At 37.6% G+C, this 11,984-nt stretch overlaps 1 protein-coding gene across 1 annotated transcript; it reads left to right on the forward strand.

The window, feature by feature from the left end:
* Positions 1 to 4,221: 4,221 nt before the first annotated feature.
* Positions 4,222 to 11,984, forward strand: LOC126582672 (polyadenylate-binding protein-interacting protein 3-like). Its single transcript, XM_050246838.1, has 15 exons — positions 4,222 to 4,545; positions 5,594 to 5,746; positions 5,826 to 5,975; positions 6,435 to 6,571; positions 6,912 to 7,102; positions 8,017 to 8,194; positions 8,283 to 8,510; positions 9,079 to 9,206; positions 9,307 to 9,355; positions 9,467 to 9,500; positions 9,740 to 10,050; positions 10,269 to 10,415; positions 11,194 to 11,277; positions 11,388 to 11,444; positions 11,655 to 11,984. Exons 2-15 carry the CDS (start codon positions 5,614 to 5,616, stop codon positions 11,682 to 11,684), a joined length of 1,857 nt encoding a protein of 618 aa, XP_050102795.1. The 5' UTR covers positions 4,222 to 4,545; positions 5,594 to 5,613; the 3' UTR covers positions 11,685 to 11,984.

The raw sequence follows: 11,984 nt of genomic DNA on the forward strand, positions 1-11,984 counted from the left end.
TGGTGATAATATCAGCAGGGTGTCGAATAAATTTTGAAGTACTGGGCGTACTTTTGATCACCTGGTTGGTGATAATAGCGAATAATAACGGCAGGGTGCCGAATAATTTTTGGAGTACTGGGCGTACTTTTGATCACCTGGTTGGTGATAATAGCAGCAGGGTGCCGAATAATTTTTTGGAGTATTAAGCGTACTTTTGATCACCTGGTTGGTGATAATAGCGACAGAGTGCCGAATAATTTTTGGAGCCATAGGGCCTGGCTCTTTTGGGCATATGGGCCATCGCCCTCTACATGACATTCTAGTCCATTATTTTGGGCCTGTTTTTTTTTTAATTTTTTTATTACCTTCTGATAGGGTTTATACAGATATCTCTGAAAGATAAGAAAAATAAATTACATCATTAAAAAAAAAATAAAGCAGTCGTTGGTGCATACTGGGTTGTTGCAGATCTTTTTCCATGTGCGTATTCCAGTGGCTTCTTCAGAAAAGTGAGAACATGCATGATGAAAGTTTTCTTTTTCAAAAGTTGATGACATCTTTTGCTTTGGTGGTCGACAAAAGCAAAAGTATAATCCTGGCTTTTTCCTTTCTGTATTCCTTTTCTTCCCTTTTTCTTTTTCTGCTGCACTGCAGGTTTACAACATGGGTGAGCTGCGCAAATGCTATCCCACCTCCACCATGAGATCTGTGTAAAGTCAGTATACTTATCTAAGTGCTTTCCTTCTTCTTCTTTTTCCTTTATTCCACTTTTGCTTTCTCAGAAAAGTGGGTTTCTTCACAGTTGTGCTGGGGGTGATTTGCACAAATCCACTTGCTTGGGGGAACCCATTTGGTAGTCGAACAACACGAACCCACTTGCTTGGGCGCCTATTTCCTTCTCGACAAGTAATTTGCACAAATCGAGAACCCATACACTAACCCATTACTCATTGTACATAATAATACGCTGCAACGCTGCAAGCCATCAAGTTTTACAGCCTTTCAAAGTCACTCTCCTCTCATCATTATAGCGAATGAAAGTTGCGATACCAGCAAATCTTAGTATACCAGCAGCCGGAATAACATACATGCCCCATGAGTGAGAAGCCGGTGGTGTTTCTACATTCATAGGAGGTCTACTATCTGTCTTCCCATTGGCATGGTTCGATGACTTGGCATAATTACGTGACTGAATTTTCTTAGAGAAGCTAGACCTCCGAAGTAGATCGAGAGCCTCTTGTGAGCGTTGTTTGGACGAGAAGAAAATGAACCAAGGAAAAGGCATGATTTTCTAGGAAAATTTCTTCGGTGAATTTTTAGTGGATACCTGATTTGAGCAAAAACCCATTTCAACTTTGTATCATGACACAAAACCCCGGGAGTCCAACGGGCACAACACGCGCTCTTTTTCCCTTCGTCTCAGGTCTTCACCTGCAAGTTCAGCTTCCAAACCTCCGCCGACCACACTCAGAGATCCAGATCTTTACAGTCGGAACAAGGCAACTTCAGGGAAATGTCGCGGAGAAGAGGTTCGGTGTCGGAGATACTGTACAGGTCGATGGAGGTGCCGGAGGTTGCGGTCGGATTAGCTTCCATTGAGAGAGACAGAGAGACTACGAATATGCAAAAAGGAGCCTGCTTTTTACGAGTTGGTTGTTTTGTTTGTATGAGGATGGATCTGCAGCTTTCCTTCATTTTTTGCTGCTTCTGATTTCAGAAGCTTAGAAATTGAATAAGTTGGGTTCTGTTTCGTTTTGTCCTTTGACTTGGAAACGATGGGTACTGACACGATTGAAGGGAGAAAGAGAGAGAGAAAGGTTTATGGGTTTTTTGTGATTTTGCAGATTCACGGTGGAGGTGAAAAAATGAAAGAGAACCGACACAACTTTTCGTATCGTTTCCCACAGACGGCGCCAAATGTTGATGCACAAAACCGGAGGGGTCTTGGAACAATGTAAATCCGACCGTGAATCTGCAAGAAAGTAAATATCACAAGATGTATCGCGGTTCACCCCAATGTTTGGGCTACGTCCACACTGATATTGTATTTCTTTGAGAGGATTGTGAGGGAGAGAGATAGCCTCTGTAATAAGAGTGAGGCTTTAAGAGGGTGAGAGTCAGGCCTAAGAATTGGCCCCCCTTAATGAGGAGAGTGAGAGGTCCTTTTATAGAATAAGGGCTCCTTACTTATTACATATTTGCCCCTCCATTTATTACATAATTACACTTGAGTCCCCCGAATATTTATACGAGATCTAAATACGAAGGCCCTAGGTATGGTACAAACACAGATCACTATAGGTGACTTCGACTTATGAGCTAGCATTGACCGATGAGATATGGATGAGTCGTATATGTCACTATAGGTGACTCTGACTTATGTGCTAGTATGGGTTATTAAGCACATGATTATTTATATTGCTAATGAGATGCTGTGTTGTGGTATACTTCTGGATTTACTGTTAGTATACTTTTGATTTCATACTTATACGTAGTATGATTTTCTGGAAACTATACAGGTTTTACGGCGATAGGTTACTACATTTGATAATTGAAATGATTTTGAAAATCTTTGTTTACCCACTTACACTTTCTATTTTGCATCCCTCCAAGTCTTAGTAGCAAAGTTCTGTATCGACGAAGACTTATGGCACTCCCAGTTCAGGTGGCTCTGTATGATGATATAATTATTATCTTACCTCACTGTACTTTTCTTATACTCTGTATCACGTGTGAAATTGGTCCATACCTGCTCACCGCGCACTGTGTATATAGGCACTTTTAGTTTTATTCACATTTTACACACTATCACATTCTATGGCTTTGTCACCTTCCAGGTGTTGGCCAGCACAACTCGATTCGGAGTTCTAGTGGACATTCCGGGTCGGGGTGTGTTATATATACTAGTGTAAAATTGTTTAAAAAAATTAAAATTTGTCTATTATAAATTAAGGATATTTTAGTAATCATACAAATTTTTAGATTCAAGTGAATTAGTAAACAACTTATACTATTCAAACTCCGATTCCAAAACATTACAGTAAACAATTTTGACATCTCCTCATTCCAATTCCTTCTTAATTCAATTCATTTTCAATTCAATTTCTCTCATTCTGATTATGGATTAGTAAACAAGCCCTAAAACCAACAATCTTAAGTTGGGCTTGAAAGAAAATGCGCGCTTGAGCTGATTCAGTCACCAAACTATTAATTTGTCTCTTGGGTTATGAAATGCTTCAAAAACCTTACTTGAGAAAATTCTGGTAACGTAAGGGCCACGACAAATGTCTTTCCCGTTTACACCAAATTTTTGAGCCAAATCTTGATTAAAAATTTAAAATAAATACAAGAGATGGAAGTAAATATATAAGTTTAATTGGTATATCTATTTATTTTCTAGCAGCATGCTTCACTTTTATACCTTCTTTTCCTTGGTATTTTTGAAACTGCAAAGTATTTTTCACGAAAGTAAAAATAAAGAATTTAGAGATCGAGAAACTTTGTTTCCTTATTTTTTTTATATAATGTGTAGGGAGAGTTTGTACTTAAGACAATTTGATATTAGAAAATTTCAAGAGTTACATCATTACCTTCCCAACGCATGTAAATTTCTAGGCTTCTAACATTAGTGGTAAAATACTTATTTTCTCAACACTCGTTAATTTTTTGAGAAATCTTGAAGAGACCATCTCAAAAGTGAAATTCTTAATAGACTCTCTGTCATCTCAAGTTTTTTGCACAATGTTTTATGATATTGACTTGAGAATTAACGTTACACTATGAGGTGACAGATAATCAATGAAAAATCACACTTTTGAAAGGACCTCCTTATCACTTCTCTAATTTTTGTACTACCACCTTTTCGCCTAAAAAAGATTTATCTCTTTATATATGTGTAACATAACTCGATTCTGACATTTTTTTTCATATTAAGAGTTGTTAATCTGCGCTCAAGAGATTGAAGTTGGGGTTTTTTTGTCCGCATTTATCATTACACTCATGTCCGATTCCCTTCTCTAAAACTCGAATTATTTGTAATAATTTATTAGGTTTGGGTGATCCAACCCCTTATGTCACAAAAACAACAAAGAAAAACGTTTTAAAAAGGTGGCCAAGTTGTCAGAAAGTTGTGGACTAGGAGTGATGAAGTCCATTTATTTATCATAGACCCGACCACAGGGGAAAACTCACCTTTCCTACGTCCGCATTGTACAGCGGTTTTCTCGTTTCTATTTCATCACACCACCTTCAAAATATCGAGCTCTTGTATTTCTTCTTCTTCCTCCTCTCGCTTGCGATCACTCCGAGACCGACCGACCGACCGACCCACCACCCTCTCTCTCCCTCTCTCTCTCTCTCCCCCTCCTCCCTCCCTCCGCCGCTCTTTCTCTCTCTAAGCAGTCTCGTGATTCGGGCTCCGGCACCATCTTCGCGCATTCGAAACCCTAAAGGAGCCCTAATTTGAACAAACCCTAACGCACTGGTTTCGGCGCCTCCCAGCATCTTCTCCTCCAGCTTGGAAGCAGCCTCGGAGTAATTATAGGCTTGATTAAGCTTATTAAGGTAAGGATCGTATTTTCTAATTTCGCATCCCAAATAGCATTTTTGTTGTATTTTCTATTGCCTTTGGTTGTAGAGAAACCGGAGGAAAATGGAAGAAGATGAGAGAAAATTTCGTGTATTGCGACTTAATTATGTTTAGTTACAGTAAATTTTGGGTTTTTTCTCGATGAAAATTCCAAGATTAGAGCTTGTTGTATTGCCTGCCATGTTCTTACTGTCTCTACATTCAATGACATAGCTAATGAATCAAATTATTGATGTGTTGCGTGGCGTCAAATCTGTTCCTTTGTGGTGCCAAAAATTCGAAAACATAGAAAGACTTATATTTCTATTTGCGCTCCGTCGGATTAGTAATTGCACACTTCCCCACCTTGTTGGAAGCTTAAATATGAAGGGGTGTTGTTTTGTCTATATTTTCAGTATTCTTTTCCTTGTTTACTTTTTAAGTTCATTTGGGTTTGTATACATGATTTATCAAGATATTGGTTTATTTAAAAAAAAATTCTTGTTTGGTGTTTCTGTAATGTTGGTGTTGTTGGAACATAGTTTTGGCTGGAAATTTGGAGATTGTTGCCAGTAGTTTGCGGGTAGAGTTTTGTTTATAAAAGCGTGCACAAGTTGATAATTTTCTGAGACGTATCAGTAATGGTAATTTGTTCAATTTAATGCTGCATCCTTGGTGTGCGTTAGTTTAAGGAAAAATAAATGTGTGTATTTTAGTTTATTTGGTTGTTGGTTTTATGTTGCATGCCTGTGATTCTTTGTGCATGCAGATGTCTGTACTTGAGTGTGTGCATGCTGATCTGATTGTCACCGTATGCGCTTGAGTAATAACATTTTTTTTCATTTTCCACAAAGAGCAATGCACATGGGACCGTCTGTATATATGTGCGCTACTCTTCATTTAGCATCCTTGCTTCTTACTTCCTGTATTTGAATATCTACATTTCCTTTAGCACTGTGTTTACTTTTTGGAAGATATACCACTCATCTGATATCCTTTACAATAACGATATGATTTAATCAGCTTTTGATTTCTTTTTAATAGATCAGAGGCTGCTACTGAGGATGAATGCACAACAACCTCCCCATCATAAATCTTCTGCTAATGGTTTTGGCCGTCGAAGAGGTGAGAGAGAAGGGGGGCCTAGGGTCGAGAATAAGTCGAAGTCTGGAGCAGAAAACCACAGCAGATTAACAAGTACTGGTGAAATTTATATATATAAATTTTTCTTGATATTATGTTAACTTGCCTATTAACTTTATATGTGCTGAAACAGGCAACAAATCTGGGAACTCTGAGAGTCCTTCACGTGATCGATTAGTATATATGACCACATGTCTTATTGGGCATAATGTGGAAGTCCAGGTGAAAAATGGATCTGTATACTCTGGAATATTTCATGCAACAAACGCTGAAAAAGACTTTGGTATGCTTGTTTGCTTTTGGTTTTTATTTACGGTTTTTGTTTGTCTTCCTGTTTGTATTGATTGCGGTTGTCTTATGAGACTGTCAGTTACATTAGCATCTGTTTTGGATCATTTGGATATCATGAATTTGTCATGTCTTTTTTTTAATTTTTTTTTATGTGCAATTAAGTGCATCCATCAACATTCACTTCCGGTCACTTTGCGCTATTTCTTTGAAATGACTTTATTATTATTATTATTATTTATTTTTTAGTCGATTTTGGTTTTCATAAAGAGACTTTCTTTTACACTAACATAAGTTTTGGTTTGGTGAGAGGTAATGTATTCATCACCAGTGTTATAATTAGATTTTGTATAACATCAATAGTGTTGCCGATTGCCATTAGTTTTTCACTGCTCCATGCAGTTTATATGTGGTTGTTTGCATTTGCCAACATTATTTTACTTGTCATTTTCAGGAATCATCTTGAAAATGGCACGAATGATAAAGGATGGTTTAGTACGCGGACAAAAGTCTATGACAGAGTCAGTTAGCAAGGCTCCGTCAAAGACTTTAATTATACCTGCCAAAGAACTTGTACAAGTTATCGCAAAGGTTCTGCTTCATTTCTTATTGCAATTCGCTTACCCAAGTAAATTATTCGTAATAGCTTTAAGAATCTCAGATTACCATCATTTGTTCTGCCGAGTTTTCAAGGGGTTGAAATTTTTTTGGGAGTAGGAGCAAAAAGGGGGGGGGGGTGTGGGGGCGGACGGGGAGGTATATGATGATCGTCTTTTTCTTCTTAATTTGATTCACTTGCTCTGGCGCGTAGTTATTGTCTATAAAAGTAATAACAAGCAGTAAGATGTTGACATAGAATAAGCAGCTATTTCTATATTTTGTTTCTCTGGTCTCCCTTGATCTAATTGTATTTTTAAATGAATGATGACAGGATGTCTCAATAACAAGGGATGGATTGTTAAATGAGGTTCAGCATGAAAAACATCAGGAACTTATGATAGATTCCTTCATATCACAATCCCGCCGTGGTGAGTTGGAGAGAGAGCTGGAACCGTGGGTGCCTGATGAAGATGATCCACAATGTCCTGAATTGGAAAATATATTTGATGGACAATGGAATAGGTTGTTATAGTAATTTTCTTTCCCTAAATATCTTGGTAACTGTTTTACTGGTCAGATAGCCTCTACTTGAATATGTGCCATCTGGAACACTATTAAATATACTAGGGACCTGACTTTTATCTTCTAAACATTACTATTTCAGGTTTCATGTTAAACTGTCATGTTCTGCTTTAACTATCTAAGATTATAATTCTATAATCCTATCTGGTTTATTCTTGTTAAGTTTTCTTGTCAAGGTTTTGAGTAACATTGTGGTCTTTTGAGTTGTCATTTCTTTGGAGTTATTACCAGTGAATGAACCTTAAAATGTTATTAACTTAATTTAAAGGCAGGTGCTCTTGTTGAATGATTAAAATATCTGGTGGTGGAATCCAGTCGTTGGAGATAATAATCTCTGTGAGGGATAGCATTATTTGCAATGTAGGCCTTTCATTATCCATATTTTGAAGAGATGATGCTTTCTCTGCCTGCATGATGTACTTCTTTGACAGGGTCGGTCCTTAAGGGGCCATGTCCCTCTGCTTTTGTATGTTGCCAAAATTCTTCATATGATGTAGTTTCCTGAAAAAGTGGATGACGTCGGAAAAAGGTGGATTAAGATTCCAATCAATTCACTAGTTACAGTTAGCTGTATGGTTCTAATACATGCCTTAATGGTATCAAAATATTGCTTGAGGCGATGCAAGTTAGACATGGATTTATGGAATGTAATGGCCTTAGCGTAATATGGGATTGGAGGATTTTTTTTTAGCCAAATTTCAGTGGTTGCCTTTTGGCTTATTGGTTGTTTCTGGAATTTAATTGACCTGTGCTCAACTCTCTGAGAATTCATGTTAATTAATGTTTGCTTGTATTTTCTCTTATAAAGAAATATTATGTTGCTCAACATTTTCCTTATATTCTTTACCTTTCAGGAAATGGGATCAATTTGAAACAAATGAAACATTATTTGGGGTAAAAAGCACATTTGACGCAGACCTTTACACAACTAAACTTGCGAAGGGCCCTCAAACAAAAGAGTTGGAAAGGGAAGCTTTGAGAATAGCAAGAGAAATTGAGGGTGAGGATACACCTGATCTGCATATGGCAGAGGTGAGGCTTTGTTGGATAATTTTGTGCTTTTGAAAATTCATTTGATGTCGAGGTCCCTTATGTTTTGCATGTTGATTTGTTGATACAGGAAAGAGGCATTCACCTCCATGTGGATATTGATGAGGAGACAAGATTCTCCTCTGTTTATCGGGGGGAAGTAGTTGATGATAGTGGATATGATGAAGATGAGGATATTTTGTTGGATACATGTAATACTGAAACCTTTGGAGATTCTACTGGTTCTTTAAGGAAGAGTTCAATGGACTGGACCACTGGAAAAAGCAACAATGGGGTGCCATCAAGCTCTTCATTTGTGGTAGTTCCCTCACTAATCTTATGCATAATATGGTCAGCATAGGTAGCCCTGGGGGCATTAGTTTCTGACCTATTTACGGATTATTTTGTTGAACTTGATGTGCCATCCAGTCGGAATTTTACACATACGCTGTAAATAAAATGTTTTGTTACAGTAGGGGGTCTGCTCATTTTCTCTTTCGTTCCGTTTTTCTTTACTTCCAATTGTCATGAGAAAGTACGTATATTCTTATCTTTTCCTGCTCATAAATGGAGACCGAATATTTTTCCCCTTCTAGTTCTTCTTGATTATTGTAAATCTGAACAAATTCATTATTTTGAAGCATTCTTAGTTGTTCCATTTGTTTGTAAGCAACTGAGAATCTATTTTGACAAGCATGAGTAAGCTCTCCCTGATTATAATCCCCTCATCATTTACTTTTAACTCATTAGTTTGATCCAAAGTTTAATGCAACTTTGGGGATTGTGAATTGATTCTCTCTTTTGTGCTTATATGTGAGATTTATGATGTGCTTTGATAACAAGTTCATGATTAAAAGCTGACGATATATGTTTTAATTTTTATGTAGGATTACTCACAATCTTCTGAGTCAAATGTTGCCCCAGATTTATGTCGCTCTGGATCTTATGACCATGCTAGACAGCTGGCGTCAGAAACACTTTTCAAGAGCTTCCCCAGTACAGATGGTGAAAGCAGGTCTTTTATTTCTTTTCCAACTCTAAATAATAATTGCAAATAAGTTTTATTGTGATTACACAATTTTTTTTTTCGTTAAACAATGTGCTATATTATTCAGTGAACATGGCGAGGTGGATAGTGCTGCTGGGTCTGTTGTAAAGGCGAAGGTGAGTGAGAGTTCCTTATTTGTGATGTTCACAATCTTGTATAATTATTTGTGATTGACTGCCACTGGCCTCTAAAGTTATTGCTTATGTTCTATGTTCTTGTCAATGCAGCTAGCTGAAGACAATCAAACATCAAAACCAGACGGTGAGTGCCATATTTTATCTTTCTGTTTACTTTACCCTACATTATGTGTTTCTTGGTTCCTTGGACTTAATAGGGTAGTTACTATTAGATGTGGGTTTAGTAGTAACGGCGAAGCTTGTCCTATCTTGGTCCCTCTCTTCCCATATGAATGAGAAGCTTGTTTTATTGCCATTTTAGCATTATTTTAATATTTGTCTTTACAGTAGTTGTGAAGTTATATTGTTGAATATGGGATGTAGATTCACAGCCATCATTGAATGGGAAGGAAGATGCATTTGAGAAAGGGGGTTTATCCTCTGATGCCACCTCTTATGCTCCTGGTCAGGCTTCATCAAAAGGTCATGAGAAGACGGGTTATAGCGACCCAGTGACTGGCAAATCACATGTTCAAACACAGACGGTAAATTCTCATGGACGACCTGGTAGTTCTGCATCTTCCAATTCGGAATTCCCAGCTGCTGCCTCAGCTTCTGGTGGACCTGGTTTATCACCAAGCTCATCTCGGGGTTCGTTGTCCTCTGAAAAGTCAACATTGAATCCCCATGCGAAGGTGTTGACTGATATACTTTATGTTTTCCGTGATCACATATTTAACACAAACTCAGACGTAAATGCAATCTTATCTTTGAATCTTATGCCTGATGTTCCAACAATTCTAACTATCATAGATATGCTCCCATGCTACTAGGTACTTTTGTCTAGTGGATAGCTGATGCATCCAGCTCTTCTTTTTGCTTTCTCCTCTCTTTAATTAAATATTGTTATCAGGAATTCAAACTCAATCCGCATGCAAAGAGTTTTGTTCCATCTCAAGCGCCTGTTAGGGCTCCATCCCCAGTGTCTGATGGCTCCTTCTATTATCCAACTAATGCACCTGCTGTACCACATATGCCGGTCATGCCTGCTGGAATTGGAGTAAGTACTAAAGCATATTCTTTTACCTTTTCTCCCCGACTTTTAGGTTCTCACGTAGATGTTGGCCCATAAGAGGCAACTGTCAATTCAACTGTTTATTTTTCAATTTTCCAGATAATAAATGTTTGTTGTGATACTGCTGTAGACTGAAATCTTGGTTTATCATGACGGAAGACACTGTTGCTCACATAAGCCTTTATATGGAATGCAAATACCACCTACCATCAGCTAAAAAATTAGACTGCATTTTCTAATCTAATGATTCAAATTATTTGGAAGTTATAGTTAGTTCCCAATGTTCTTGAGTTCTTATTGTTTTTTTATTCTTCAAACTTGTGCTCTTTTTTAAAGAGATTACATAAATATATGGATTACAATTTATTGTTTTGTTGCATTGGAGGGAAATGAACCGTGGACTTATCTTATTCGTAACCCATTACCCCATGCTCCCTCATTGTTAGAACCCTACTCTACATCTTCCACTACATCTTCCACAATTTCACAGAGAGAGAGTAACAGAAGAACAATACAAACAATACAATTTCATTCCCCTTTCTATCTTTACAATCTCCTATTTATGCTAATACCCACTCTAACCGTCACCACAAGATGATGCCATCTGGCATCCTAACACTCATCACTTGCTGTATAGATCATGATGAAGCGCTCCTCTTTTATCCAGCACTTTTAGGATGATTTTGCGACTTTGAATTCACTTTTTTTTTTGTTTAATAAATGATTTCAGCTCATTTGTCATTAATGCCCTTGATATTTGTAGGTTGGGCCCTCTTTCGGACACCAACCCGTTATGTTTAATCCACAGCAAGCACCCCAAGGCTATTTTCATCCAAATGGGCCCCAGGTGTGATTCTTTTAATTTATTTTTCGGGGTTGTGAAATTCGTTTACATTACGTTAATAACAGCACAATGCTAATTCATGCTATTAATTACATATCTTCATTTAATTGCAGTATGGGCAACAGATGCTTCATCCTAGGCAAGTAGTATACATGCCAAACTACCAACCTGTAAGCAATTTCATGATGTTCTGAAATTACGTGTCTTTAATTATAATTTCAGTCACTCCAATATAATGAACAAGAGGAAAGAAATTATAACTTTAGTTACATGCGTGAAAGTTATTCCTACAACTTTCTCTTTGGAGTCCGTTGGAGGATATATAGTCGATGACCGGGTATGAAGATGTTCATGTATTCTGTTTTGGATTTGTCATGCAGGAAATGCCGTACAAAGCACGAGATTATTAGCCATTGGTTGGACGAACTCATTGTGGGTGTTTTGGTCTGCCGCACCTAAAGAATAACTCCTTGGAGACTTGTTGGAACAATTTTTTGAAGGAGCAGAGTCCTCCAGTCCAAAAAGGTCCTATACAGTTCTTGAATCTTGTGTGTACCAAGGGAAAGTTTATTCGTTCCCGATATACCTTCGTGACCTACGCTTTAACCCGTACAATTTGATTCTGGATTTTCTCAAACGTCGTACAGCACTTCCTTTGTTGTCACTTGTTTTTTATTTAATTTATGCAAACATTTATATTTTGTGGAGCT

This window comes from Malus sylvestris, chromosome 9, assembly GCF_916048215.2.
Source record: "Malus sylvestris chromosome 9, drMalSylv7.2, whole genome shotgun sequence".
Classification (NCBI taxonomy): Eukaryota; Viridiplantae; Streptophyta; class Magnoliopsida; order Rosales; family Rosaceae; genus Malus; species Malus sylvestris.